This window comes from Micrasema longulum, unplaced genomic scaffold, assembly GCF_059751315.1.
Source record: "Micrasema longulum isolate JH-2025_06_02 unplaced genomic scaffold, ASM5975131v1 h1tg001648l, whole genome shotgun sequence".
Classification (NCBI taxonomy): domain Eukaryota; kingdom Metazoa; phylum Arthropoda; class Insecta; order Trichoptera; family Brachycentridae; genus Micrasema; species Micrasema longulum.
In genome coordinates, this window is record NW_028278827.1 from 66139 (window position 1) to 81609 (window position 15471).

The 15471-nt window shown below is 35.1% G+C and overlaps 1 protein-coding gene and 1 long non-coding RNA gene across 3 annotated transcripts in view; one reads left to right on the forward strand and one right to left on the reverse strand.

Annotated features, from left to right (window-relative positions):
• The window catches only part of alpha-Cat (catenin alpha), a gene marked incomplete at its 3' end in the record, with an annotated part of 102247 nt that overhangs the window by 60612 nt on the left and 26164 nt on the right, over window positions 1–15471 (reverse strand). Inside the window, exon 15 of the mRNA XM_088237115.1 lies at window positions 14574–14668. Coding sequence (XP_088093241.1) covers window positions 14574–14668 — 95 coding nt within the window. The remainder of the gene's footprint in view (window positions 1–14573; window positions 14669–15471) is intronic.
• Window positions 4115–8618, forward strand: LOC148274439 (uncharacterized). Of its 2 annotated transcripts, XR_015824300.1 has the most exons (4): window positions 4115–4129; window positions 4258–4319; window positions 6249–6374; window positions 8448–8618. It is a non-coding gene; the product is annotated as an uncharacterized LOC148274439 (long non-coding RNA). The 2 variants fall into 2 exon arrangements; XR_015824301.1 differs by lacking the exon at window positions 4115–4129 and having other exon boundaries at window positions 4295–4521.

A 15471-nucleotide genomic window follows, 5' to 3' on the forward strand; every position in this document is an offset into this window, starting at 1 on the left:
GAGACTTACTATATAATTTACTAGCGGACCCGACAAACGTTGTCCCGCCCGAACGATGGTTTGCCTTGGAAAAATACTTTTCATTGATAGGTACTTGTTTATGATTGAATTCCAAAACGAAAAATTAATCTTTATCAAATACGGAATTCTTTTCGCAAATGTCAAACTCGGCTCTTCTTAACAACAGGGGTGCACTTTATTCATGAATGCGATTTTCAAATGTGTATTGAATGTCGGTTAATCTTATTTTAGTATTACCAAAAATCCAGTAAAAATAAATAAATGAGAAGAAATTAAAAGGAATGTAAGGAAATAATCTGATTGGGATCCATAAAAAGCGAATGTTGTTTGTAAACATTCAAAAACAAACCTTTTATTAACGCAAAAAAACGGCATCTTTTTACATTTTTTTTGTATTTGCGTTCTCGTCGAACGCAACCCTGGCAGGTCGATGAAAAAAAGATTTATTTATTTATTTATTCACACTCTTTATCAAAATACAATTCCTTGTTCAATTTGCCCAGCTAACAAGGGTACATACCCCGTTCCAAGCTAGGCAATTACATTTTAATATATTATAATAGTTAACAAATTAATATAGAGCACAGACAAACAAAATATAAACTTATTCGGATACACATTTTGATTCATATACATACAGACATACACATATATACACACATATATATAAATATACACATATATACACATGTACATACACACATACGTACATACACCCATGCGCATACACATACATACATTTATGCTTCTTACTTTTTTTTACAAATTCGATTTTAATATCTGCGAACACGCGCAGCGCAAAGATCTACATTTCGCTGAAAACCGCACATAAATCGGTTTAGCCGTTAAGAAGGGGTTCAGTGACATCACACGTACAGAATAATTATTTACAATATATATCTTGCCATCGGAGATCTCTTTCATTGAAACCCTTATAACCATTTACTGAAAAAACATTAGAATTTTCTTTTGACCACCGCCCTGAGGCGAAAATTCCCGAAAACCTGGTTGAAACCTTAGATTCCGCATCAGTTGAAAGCAGGTGGTTAATATTTTTAAGGAATGACAATATAACTAACTACCTATGAGTGACTCGTGTGCCATTCCCCTTACACGCAAACTGAGAGAGTTGCGTCAGTTCAAAGTTGGACTTCTTGGCGGACGGCTTTATTTGTAAATTTGTGAACTGTGAAGTATTGTTACTGAAATAGTAACTTCATTGTTTTCTGACAGTTTTTGGTAGTTTTTCTAACCGGGGAGGAATAACGTGACTTGATTGGTGTGATATTTTTTAATTTGTTAGTAACCTTACACATAAATCCCAACATAATTAGCGTTTCACTTGAAATCTCGTCAATGTGTTTGATTAATGCAAGTTTATCATCAAAAATTACGCCAAGATCCCCAATGAAATACCTAACTAACTCATTATTTTTAATTAATTAATTAATTATGGATAACTTATACAGCGCAATTTTCGTAATAAAATACCTCAAGGGCGCTTTACATGGCGATTCTATTGTTAAGTTAATTTAATTGAAGCTTTTAAATTTGTAATTTAATTAAAATAATTTATTTTGTTGTCACGTGCTACGGATTTATTCAAATGATTTAGAGAACAAGTTTTTTTATATTTTATTATTTTACATTAAGTATTTTGTATATTTTATATTGTAAAAGGCACTTGTGCCGTAAAAAATAAATAAATAATGTCTGGCCGAGCTGAAGGTAGGAGAAGCCGGGGTAGAATCCCATATGGATGGATTGACCGAATAAAGGAGGCTACGGAACTAAAATTTGATGTGTCGGTTCGTCAGGCTGAGGACAATGAAAGCATCCACCCCTTTCCCGAAACTGTTCATAAAGACTTGAGTCTTTCTTCAGTTTCGCATATCAATATCAATTTTTTTTTAAACTAATTAAGCGAAAATTTAATATTTCTTTACAATCAAACCGCGAAAACAACAAAACAAATAAACTTTAAAAACTTTCATTGTACCCCTCACTGCAGTATTGTCAGTTTGTGATCAATCAAATACACATGGTCAGCACAATCACCTTTTTCTAATTTCCCAGTATGACAGTGGAGGAGTACAGTGTTAGTTCCAAATTGAGACCGCGGCCGCGCGCTCCAGATCCCGCCCCGGAAAGGAAGAAGAACGTAGTAATACAAACAAATCAATCAACGACACGAAACCAAAATACATATAGGAAACGTTAGAATAATTTGCCCTATACAACATGCACTCAAGCAACAGAAGAAAAACAATACGTATCTATAACAAATCACAGAGGAACATCAAATTATCAAGTCACTACCGGCAAAATCCTGACACAGATCCTAACATGATCCCTATCGAACTCAGGCGAAATTACTTTTCGTCATAGTACTGAATTCCTCGCAAAAACCATTTTCCTAATACCAACAGTAGAAACAATCCTATGCAAAGACCTTAATCGTCCTAACAATCTCTCAGACCTGAGGACAGACTGGAATGGAACTAATCAGAAGTGATTATGATAGTCACGATTCTCAGCCTTGAGGGACTGGAAGAGGCCCTATTCCTAGCTCTACGGGCAAACGGCGTGATAATTTCTTTCAAAAATCTTTTTTATTTTTTTTATTTAAATCTTAAAGTAGGGCACACATATCATACATATTGTTATGTGTGTTCTAATAATAACATTGAAAATATATTTAATTTATAAATTGTTTATCACATATGTCTTGACCATTATTTTAAATTTTGATATGTTTTTTTCTTCATAAATATTTTTTTCCATTTCGTAATACTTTTTAATTGCTTTAAATAAAATAGAATTTTGTGACTTTGCCTTTGTGGAAGTCTAATTTTGTTCTTTTCTCTAGTATTGTGATCGTGTTCATGCTGGTTCCGATCAATTTTTTTCCAAAATTCTGTTTTTTTATTAGATTTTATAATTTTATGAACAAATTTCATTGTATTGTAAAATATTCTTTGTTTATATGTTAATAATTTCATTTCATTTACCATCGACTTTACCCTCGTATATCTGTTTTTTTTCAAAATGATTCTAAAGGCTTTATTTTGTAATACAGTTAGTTTATCTATGTTTTCTTTGTTTGATAAAAATAAAATGCTACTACAGTAGTTAACGTGTGGTTCAATAATTGCTTTGTAAATAGTTTTGTAGGAGTCCTTATCAATAAATCTTCTGATCCTTCCCAAAATTGATATTTTTTTTGCAATCTTATTTATTACCATCTTAGCGTTTTGGTGAAATGTAAGTTTTGAATCCAAGATAAAAAGATTAAAATATGCAATTCTGTCTCACCCTGATTTTGCCTTTGGCCAATAATGCTGGCATCGCAAATAATGCAACATGTGAACATTGTGTGTACAAGTGTTGGATATTACTCAATAAATCATCGTAAAATAGAGCAAAAGAATCGTAAAACAGCGATAGAAGTAACATTATATGATAATAATTAATGAATAATGAATTACTCATTTTCCCACAAGATTTTTCCCGAGTTAGCGACATTTTTTCGGGATGAAAAGTAGCCTGTGACACTTGTCAGCTCTTCGGCTATCCCTTTGCAAAAAATCACGTCGATCAGTCGTTCCATTGCGACGTTAAAAGATGATTCCTTTTTCGACTAAGATTTTTTTTCCGGATTGAAATGTAGCCTATTTATTTATTATATATACGGCCTAAGCCGATTACAACAGTTACACGAAGAAAAACTGAACAATATATTCATAAAAACGAAAGACATAAGACTTCGAGCTATACCATGCCAATCTAACTTCATCCCACACTGTTTTAGTCGCGAAGAGATCTACGAAAGGCCGGAAGATCTATCCCAAAAAATTCCAAGTCGTGTGATGGATTGACTAATCTACACATTCTAGACACTGTCTTTCGGTTTCATTCGGCGGAACTGAGGGACGCGGGAATTACGTGATTGACGAAGCGAGAGTGCCGGCTGGCTGGCTGGATAGGGTCTCCCGGGGGCGCTGGTGATGCCCCCATGCTCCGCCCAGGAGCAGATGTGTCAAAGAAGATGAGTACTGATCATGATATTTTCGAACCCCGATTCAAAGCAAGAATATTGTAAAGCAAGGTTAATTTGAAATATAAAGTCAGCTAATATTATCATTGGGCTACATCAGCGAGAAATATGCAGTATGGAAGTTTGTTTAAATAAGCAAATAGAAGAATTGTTGTTTTGAAATCATTGTATTGTTTCAGATGTTGGTATAAAAAGCAACGACGCAATCTGTGAAACGCATTGGTCAATATATTTCGCCAAGGTAAGTCTTGATTATTGAATTTTTTAAATACTTCTTCTCTTTCGCCTTCTCGTAGATCTGACGATCTGTTCAGCTCAGACTACTCAGTCTCCAATTCAGTCCATGTGGCCTCTCCAGAATCTTCTACGGGATCTGTGCCGCGATTATGAACGTTATCTTCATCCGTACATATCAAAACAGTGCACTGAACTTCTGTTCCTGAGTATGTGCATAAGTGCAGTGCACTGCCAAGTAAAAATATGTGCAAATAAATGAGTAATTTCATTGATGGTAAAATATGTTATAGGTAGCTACAAAAAAACAGGCATTCATAATATTCTATACTAGCGCCAAAAGATCTAGCGAGATCGACTCTAGCGGACGATTTTCACATCTTGTCTACGCATGCGCAATCGTCCCCGTGCATGTTCTGTTTTGCACGATTATTTACCCTGAATTTGTATGAAATATGCAATTTCTCCTAGGATCGTCATTTGAGCGAGATAGACAACGCTTCATACCGGTGAATCGTGCGTTAGAGGGAGAAGATAATATACATACTCCGGGCATTGCCAACGCATGCGCAGATTTGAAGTTTAAAATGCGTTTGCAATGTCACTTTGAACATGCGTAATGACGTGATATTAGTAGGAATTTAGTTGATTTAGTATCTCATAACGCGCGTATAATGTTAGGCGAATTTAGCGTTCCTGGTTCCGATGCGCGGGCTGTCATCTGTCATACTATTGCCCGTTCATCATGTCATATTGTTATAATATTATTGAACTTAATATACAAGTTACAAATTGACAAAATGTAAAGAAATGCACTGCCAATGTTTTCGGTCAGGAGCCGCCAGTGATATCTACCTCGGTATATTCTATCGACTTGTCATCTCGACGTCATATGATCGAATCCGACCAACGAATGACCCCGAAAATTTGGTCCGCGTTTCTCACTTAATCAAAATTTAAAATAGTTATCGTTTATATTTTAAATAGGAATTTGTGATAAAAAGTGCCCACTTCAAAGCGATTATAAACTCCAGTAATTTCCACTTCAAGCAAAAAATGCTCGCTTGAACATGATTTTTATATGACTTTTATCAATTGCCAAAACGATATGCTTAACGATCGTCTACACTTATCTACTGAGGTAGTCTTGAGCGATTACAAGGCCAACTCTCGATACGTTCTCTCAGAAAGATAGTAAAACAGATGGAAAAATATAATAAATAAATTTATTTTTTACTGTGGTAATTTTCTAAAGCCTAGATACTCTTATATGTTTATAGGAAAGAAACTAGCGACATTAATTTTTGCATCTAGGCGTTTGTTTTATTAAACCGACAGTTACGTCGGAATTTAATTCGCCTTCAAAATTGACTTATTTCTGTCTCATATTTTTAATGGGTTTTTAAGAAAAAAGTGCCAACCTCAGAATGATTAAAAATTTTGATAAATCGTAATTAAAGGAAAATTGCTCGGCGGAACAATATTTTTGTCACTTTTAATTTGTAGGTATGTGTATCGAGGGGGACTAGATGAGGGGTACCGTCGGTACAAACTGGTGTACTTACATTAAAGACTTGATGGTGGGGGGATCGGTAGTGTATCTTCTTAATCGGTCGGGAGAATTTTATCTTCAACAGTGGCGTCATACTGAAGCTTTGTCATTTTAGAGCGTAGATATGTGAACCGTGACGTACGCTTCCCCTTGTTTCATATCGATGTACCTACCCAAAACTTGAAGGTGGGGGGTCGGTAGTATATCTTTGTAATCGCTAGAGGGGATTTACCTTCAACTGTACCGTCAAGGTGAAGGTATGGCGTCTTTATCTTCCCATCGAGCCCCGGGTATTTGTACCGCGCCGCAGTCACCGCTCGCGTTCGATTCGTTCTGCCAAAATACTGAGCATGGCTGATTGTCTGATTGTCCCACCGTCCACAGATGAGATTCCTTTGGTTCTTCCTGTTCGCCATGCTGGTGGTGCTGTCGCACGCGGACGATAACGAAGAAGATCCGGCCGCCAACCAAGCAGACATCGTCGCCAAACTCATGGGCTGCCTACCCGGAGTGAGTACTTATTTATTTTACTACTACTACCATCCCGCCATTTCCCGGGGGCGAATCGTGTATAGAAGCGATTATGCGCAGCTCACCATTATATAGGAGTTGTTATTGATAATAAATTGCTGTTTGGGCTACTACTACACTACTACTACTACCATCACGCCATTTCCCCGTAGGGGTAGGCAGAGAGAATGGACCGCCACACGCGTCTATCCTGGCATACAATCCTAGCCTCTTCCACATTCATACATCTTGTCATACATGCCCTTCGGTTCTGTCTGCTTTTGACATGACTAGACTTAAGATTTTGGTTTATCTGATCATGCCACGTCTTCCTCGGTCGTCCTCGTCTCACGTTGCCGTTATTTTCGCCATATATACTTGTTTTACCATTCTTTCGTCGTCCATTCGTTCTACGTGACCAAACCATCTCAGAGACCCTTTCTTAATCTTATCAATTATACTTGACTCAGATTTACACTCTCACCTGATTTCAGCATTCGTAACCCTGTCATACATTGATTTCCCACACATTCGTCTAAGAGAGCGAATTTCAACCGCGTTCACTCGGCTTTCATCCTTCCTCTGTCTCACATAAATTCTATTGTTGAAAAGGCTTACCAAATGCTGGGCTTTATTTTAAGAATTCCCAAACCCTTTAAAAACTTTATGCAACACTTTTGTGCGCAGTAACTTGGAGTTTGCATCCGTTGTGTGGAGCCCACAATACATAACAAACATGGAAAGGATTGAAAATGTTCCAAAAAAAATTTTAAAATACCTACATTATAAAAACAATAAAACGCTTAGTACTTACAGCCAATCTGCCAAACAAAATGGATTTTTTACCCTTGAAAATAGACGCACTGTATCTGAATCATGCTTTTTACATAAGTTATTAAATAATAAAGTAGACTCTTTTAACCTACTCTCCAAAATAATCTCAATGTCCCCTTTCGCGTGACAAGAAATAAGTATTTATTCCATCTGCCAGTCTGTAGCACTAACTATGCACAACACTCTTTCCTCTATCGTTCTTGCTCTAACTATAATGCTTTATTTTCATCTATAGATATATTTTACATGCCCCGTAATTTATTTAAAAATAGATTAATACTCTCTATATCTGGCTGCGATACGATCCCACTTACTATTTAATGACGCTCACACTTACACACACCGGAACCATCTCTATTTCAAGGATATGGTTGGACTCTTATAAATGTTATATCGCCGTGCGCAAAGGAATAGGGTATTTTCACTCGGGAGGAATATCGGATTTAACCTACTCAGTGGAGTATTAGTGAATAAAAGATTTTTTAAAGATTCTCCTAGTGTTTATACAAGCCCTTATAATGAATATTTTCATTATTATTTTGTTTGAAAAATAAGGTCTTTCGAAAACGGTCGTTTCGTAAGTTGGTAATAAATTTTGTCACAGAAGTTCACGAGTAATGCATTCATTTTAATGTTGGTAATGCCACAGGCCACAGATAAAAATATAAGGAGAGTTGTCTATGCATATTATCTTAAGCCCCCTCCCCCTTACCCCTTCACACTTCAGTTCCAGGCACTGACAGATGAAAGTGAAAACGGATTACATCTTACATCTCGAATTTCTTTTATTATTTTATGGTTTTCAACCTTTTGTAAATATTAATTTATTAAGATAATGATAAATGTAATTATTGATTTATAATGAAAGTTATAAATCACAACTCGTAGCGTTTGATGAGTGACAGGACGCCGTAAATGTAAACAAACGACACATAGAAAAAGGAAGCTATCTACAATACTATATAAAATCCATAGACATTGATGAAAAATCCGATGGCGTCACAAAACATCCGAAGACGTCATGCTTGATGACGTCACGAATTGTTTGTTTTTGGCACCATGCAAATGACTAGAATTCAATCCTTTATATCTCCCTTATTTCTTAACAGATTTTAATAAGAATAGTACCGATCGGCTTGTGATTTAGATTAATTTATTAGCTAATAAAAAAATCCATGATAATTGCCCATTATTTACCACAGTTTTTTAATTGCTAATAATGAAATTGTTTTATTTCAGAATCTCCTTGGCAGTGCACTCTAATCAGAAAGGATTAAAAAAATCAATTTTACAGAAATAAATTTAAAAAATATATTTTTATTTTTTAAATGTTAAATTATTTTGCCATTAAAAATACATAATAAATCATTAAAAAATACATATTAATACTAAATAAATCAATTTCGCAAAGTTTTCTTTCATTCTGACCTACTTATTTCACCTACATACCAGGTAACCCCAAAAAATATATTAATTTTAATATTTTAAGTATATCCAATTTACGATAGACAAGAACTGGATTCAATAGTCTTCAGCTCTTTAACTTCACAAACATCAACAGATGAAAGAATTGAAGGAATAAAGATGTTCAAATATAGGCAGAATTGTGAATGTTACACAGTGTGTAAAGTGGCCACTTAAACCAGCCATTGACAGGTCATAAGCCCTGTAGATGCCTAGACTTCTATATTACCTTTTCTTAAATGTTCTTCATCTCTGTTGTATTGTGTTGAGGTAAAACTACTCGTTCAAGAGTACTTTGGTCGCCTTCTGTTTGATGCGCGTATGAGGTTTCCGGACTAGCTTAGTTCTATGATGAAGATATTAATGAATGAATAAAACGGCGTCGAAGTGTTAATTCAAAGAATGTGAAAGGGTAAGGATGGTGCGGGTGACATTAGCGAGGTCGCCATCCCAATTTGCATATATGGACCGTCCGTGTGTTCCCAGAAAGGTCAAGTATATTCGTAATACATTAATATGTAATTAATTACGCTGTGATTGAAAAACTCGCCAAGAGATAAACTGGAAATTATATGACAAGATGGAGAAAAATCTTCAGAGTTTTTAAAAAAAAAAAAATATATTATTTTTTTGGTTTTTTTTACAATAAACATAATTATTACAAAGTATTAAAAAAATAAAGCATAATCACATAGCAATGAAACAACAAACAAACAAACAAACAAACAAACCATCACGCCGTTTCCCCGTAAGGGTAGGCAGGGAGGATAGAACGCCACAACACTGCATATATGGACCGTCCGTGTTCCCAGAAAGGTCAAGTATATTCGTAATACATTAATATGTAATTAATTACGCTGTGATAGAAAAACTCGCCAAGAGATAAACTGGAAATTATATGACAAGATGGAGAAAAATCTTCAGAGTTTTTAAAAAAAAAAAAAATATATTATTTTTTTGGTTTTTTTTACAATAAACATAATTATTACAAAGTATTAAAAAAATAAAGCATAATCACATAGCAATGAAACAACAAACAAACAAACAAACAAACCATCACGCCGTTTCCCCGTAAGGGTAGGCAGGGAGGATAGAACGCCACAACACTGCATATATGGACCGTCCGTGTTCCCAGAAAGGTCAAGTATATTCGTAATACATTAATATGTAATTAATTACGCTGTGATAGAAAAACTCGCCAAGAGATAAACTGGAAATTATATGACAAGATGGAGAAAAATCTTCAGAGTTTTTAAAAAAAAAAAAAATATATTATTTTTTTGTTTTTTTTTACAATAAACATAATTATTACAAAGTATTAAAAAAATAAAGCATAATCACATAGCAATGAAACAACAAACAAACAAACAAACAAACAAACCATCACGCCGTTTCCCCGTAAGGGTAGGCAGGGAGGATAGAACGCCACAACACTGCATATATGGACCGTCCGTGTTCCCAGAAAGGTCAAGTATATTCGTAATACATTAATATGTAATTAATTACGCTGTGATAGAAAAACTCGCCAAGAGATAAACTGGAAATTATATGACAAGATGGAGAAAAATCTTCAGAGTTTTTAAAAAAAAAAAAATTATATTATTTTTTGTTTTTTTTTACAATAAACATAATTATTACAAAGTATTAAAAAAATAAAGCATAATCACATAGCAATGAAACAACAAACAAACAAACAAACAAACCATCACGCCGTTTCCCCGTAAGGGTAGGCAGAGAGGATAGAACGCCACAACACTCTATCTTTGCACACAGATCTCGCTTCCTCTACATTCATACATCTTCTCATGCACGCGCGCCGATTATTCCGACTTTTGGCATGTCCATCTTTAAGTATTTGTTGGATTCGGCGGCCTCCGTGGCGTAGTGGTCAAGACGCTTGACTCGCGCACGGGGAGGTTCCGGGTTCGATTCCCGGTGAGATCACAAAAATTAAAATGTGATTTTTCTCTGTGATGTAATTTACCACTGTAATTAGGCCTCCTGGCCTGTTGTGGTGCAAAAAAAAAAATGTAAAAAAATGCCATGTCTTTCTCGGTCTTCCTCTATTTCTGCATCCATCAACATTCGCATTGTAAATATTCTTAGCCGTTCTCTCGCTGTCCATTCGTTCCACATGTCCGAACCGGCGCAGAGCTCCTTTCTTGATTTTGTCGATAGTGCTCGTCTCAGCCCTGCATAATGTACGGATCTCGACATTTGCGCATCTATCGTACATAGTTTTACCGCACATTCGCCCGAGAGATCGCATTTCGACAGCATTCAGCCTACTTTCATCCCTGTTTTTCCGAGTCCATACTTCGCTCCCGTGCATCGGGGACGGGACCGGGACTCCGTTGTGAACTGTCAATTTTGCCATTTTCACTTTCGTTTTACCAAAAATCCGGAAAAAGATATACATGAGTAAGGAATTTAAGAAAAAAATCTGATTGATATCCACTAAAAACGAATGCTGTTTGTAAACATTCAAAAACAAACTTTTATGAAAAACATAAAAACAACATCATTTCATTTTTTTTACACGCATTCTCCTCGTATTAATATTAATTAATATTCAAATATTGAATATAAGTAGGTTTTTGTGAAGCATTATTTTTAATATAAATTTTTGAACCGTTTCTAATGGTTTAATATTTTTTTTTTTTTTTTTTTTTTAAAAAGAAATATTTGCGTTCTTATGATTTACCCTAATATTTAATTTTGAGGGCCATTTTCAACGAGTTGTAAATAACTCACTATTAGAAAATGGGAATCAAGTTGGGGTAAAGTGGGATTCGACCCACAGACCTTTGGTCCGTGAGTCCGAGACACTAGCCACAGGACCACTACCCGATTCAATTCAATATGATTGTTGTAAGTTCCCCCCCATCCAATTATTCCATAGGAAAGCGATGACTGGTTATTTTATTTTACAGAAACATAGTCAGCGACGATCAGCGACGTTTTTAAATACAAATCATTCATATTAAATTATTGTTTTTTTTTTAATATGTGCAAGCGTGTCACGCGCGGTGCGTTCATAGAAAGCATGAAACCATTGCTTCTCCCTTAAATTTGGCCAAATAATGTTTATAATGTACGAAGGTGGCTACTGAAGTTTTGAGATATGGCAACACCAGTGTGAATATGTCAAATCTGACATTGTCATCGTAAAGTTTGCCATTTTTAATGGTAAACGTACCTGGGACGTTTTGTCATACGAGTGATATTTGTGTTAAATACGTGCCATTTTACGGTCAATGTTATCAATATGAACAATATTTTGAGTTTGTCCAAATTTTTGTAGACAAGGACTGGATTCAACTCCCCAGGGAGCTGTCTATATTAACATATTACAACAGAGATGAAGAATATTAGATAGAAGGTAATATAGAAGTCCAGGCATCTACAGGGCTTATGACCTGTCAATGGCAGGTTTAAGTGGCCACTTTACACACTGTGTAACATTCACCATTCTGTCCATATTTGAACATCTATATTCCTTCAATTCTTTCATCTGTTGATGTTTGTGAAGTGCAAGAGCTGAAACCTTTATTTATGCGGGTGAGATTCATCTAAATGAATTATTTCACCTACATACTAGGCAACGCCTAAAAATGTTATTTGTCCAATTTCAATACTTCTATATTACCTTCTCTTAATTCCTTCTTCTTGTTTACAAAAATTTAGACAAACTCAAAATATTGTTAATAAATCCACCCGGTCCGTGAAGAAGTATTTATAGTATTCTTTAATAATATGTATGCTTTCACTTTCTATTTTGTTGTATCCCAACTTAAAACAGGGCTTTAGGCCTCATAGAGTTTGGGATACATTTTTTGAAATATTTAAGTCCCATTTTTTCCCATACATTCTAATTCAATATTCCCCCCCATTAACGTTTTTCATAACCCCGGTTTTACGTTGAAATTTTTTCAAAACTCATTCGATCTGTCAAAAGACCAGCCGCGCGCCGCCGCGCGAATGGAGAATAAAATCGAGGCAAATAAAAAAATGTGTAAATTATTGTCTCAAACTAAATTCAAAGTAGGTGCAGTGGAATTGACCGTTTTGTTTAAGTGTCTAATTTTAACGTTTTGCTAAAAAGTGACACGCAGTTGACGCGTGTTTAGGAAAAATAAAGTCTTTACATCAGTAAATTACGATGCAGAAAGTTTAAAAAATGGCAATATAAATATTATTTGATGTTATACACACATAATGTGAAAAGGTTTAAACAGTTGTCATAAAAGTGTGAAACAGTTCGCGATGTAAGTGACAGTTGAAATTTTGTGGTGCCATACTGAAAAAAGTGATACCATATAAATAAAATTTCCCAATATTTAGGGAAAAAATCGTTATATGCATTTTATGCAAATTCAAATGTTAATTTTCGTGTTTTGAAGGTTAAGTACCTAGATAAAATTATTTATGCACGTATTTTTTTAATTCAATAAAAAAATAGCGCATTGCAGTTTTGTTTGAAAAAATACAAAATATTTTTAATTATATCATTAGTAAATATGAATAATCCCCAAAAATGACAGATTTTACAATTTTTCGGCAGTAAACTTAGTATAATCTTTGTGAAATTTTAATGTCTTTAACAAAAAAGTAGCCAGAAATTATAATGCACGCAACGATCCATGGAAAGACAGATGCTCGGTGTATGTCCAAGAGACAGAATGAGAAATGAAGAAATAAGACGCCGAACCGGAGTCGCGGATATCATGGATCGTGCAGCGAAATTGAAATGGCAGTGGGCAGGGCACTCGGCGAGACGAAATGATGGCAGGTGGACACCCAGAATGATAAAGTGGAGACCGCGGGCGAACAAAAGAAGTGTTGGAAGGCCACAGAAAAGATGGGTCGACGACATTGCCTCTATTGCCGGCAAAACGTGGATGATGAAAGCGGGTGATGGGAAGGAATGGAGACGTTTGGAAGAGGCCGCCATCCGCCATCCAGCAGTGGAGAGAATAAGGCTGCAGAAGAAGCAGAAGAAGAAGAAGAAGAATGAAATTTTATTTTTCATACTTTTTTCAGTTTCAGTACTGCAGAGCAGCGTTTATTTTATAATTTAAAAATACATATAATAATTTGTTACCCACTAAGACTTTTCGGTGGGACACATTTTTTTTTTTATGACAGGTTTATATTACATTTATTTTATTTATATTTTACAGATTTATTTATAAACGGGCACTATAAAGTATCTAGAAGATATTTCTTTAGTTCTTTTTTTTTCATTTGAAGATTTTTCATGTTAATGATGGTTTGTGGGAGATCATTGAACAATCTTGGAACAGCGCAATTTAATGTTCGCTCTCCGAAGTAATTTGTAATTCGGGGAACAGACAGGGAGCCCTTAGTTTTTAATCTAGTGTTGTGAGTGTGAGAAACTCTTTTTTTATATTCCGGATCAACAAAGTGATCTACAATCAATTTGTAGTCACAAAGTTGTTTTACCGGCAGGACATTACAAAATTCAAAAAAATAAAAAAAATAAAAATAATAATAATAATAAAATTTTAGATGATTTTTTAATTTATTTTTATTTCAATTATGAAATATATTAATATACATTAATGTACAGTTATTTGTTCACTTTGCCTAGCTGTATGAAGCAGTACTTATGATTTTCTTAATGTATTACTGTAGAATGTTTTATTATTTAAACTTACTACCGAATATGCACAAAGTTGTTTTACCGGCAGGACATTACAGAATTTAAAATATTTTTTAGATATTTCATTTCCTCACTTTAAAGTTTTCCTCGGATTTACACATTTTTTGTTGCTCTCTTGAAAACCGTAAAACAGGGGATTTACTGTTTGTATCTTCGTATGAATAAATAAATTTAGCAATCCTGTAATGTTTGCAATGTAAAATAATAGTTCTTACCTTGGTCGCACAGGACGTTAACCGCCTCCAGCACTCTCTTGGTGTATATGCAAGGCTCGTAGTTGTCCATTTCTTGGGTCACCACGGAACACACTCTGAAAACATACAAATACAAATTATGGTAGTCGATTTTTAGAACAGGGCCTCGGTTGCGATGGGAAGATAAGAACGTCATGCATTCAGTATGACGTCATAGTTGAAGGCACGATTCTCCCGACCGATTACGAAGATACACTACCGATACCCCCACCATAAGTTTTAATGTAAGTACATCGGTTTGTACCGACGGGTCTAGTACCCATTAAGTGAAAAAATCCACAGAGCAATTTTTCATTTAATTACGATTTATTTTAATTTGTTGGCACTTTTTTTTCTTAAAACTCTATAAAAAATATGAGAGAGTAATTAGTAAATTTTGAATTCGCATTAAATTTCGACATAATTGTCAGTTTGAAAAACGAAGGCCCAGATGCAAAAAATAATACGGCTAGATTCTGCCCTATTATCATATAAGACTATAAGAGTATCTAGGCGTAAAAAATGTTGCCACTATAAAAAAAATCATTAGTTTTTACATTTTTTCCATCCGTTTTACTATCTTTCTGAGTGTACGTTGTACATATGTCTGAGTGATTGTCGGCCTCGTGGTGTAATGGTAAGCGCGTTTGCCTACCAAGCGATCTTGGGTTCGATTCCCGACATGGTTGATGTGAAATATTGATTTAAAAGTGTGTTTTCACACTGGAATATTTCATAGTCCCTGGACCGATACCTGAAGCGTAAGACTGATCACCTCACCTTCATGTAACAAAATGTTGAATGAAGGTGAGGTCCCGTGGCTAGTGTCTCGGACTCACGGATCAAAGGTCCGTGGTTCGAATCCCACTCTACCCCAACT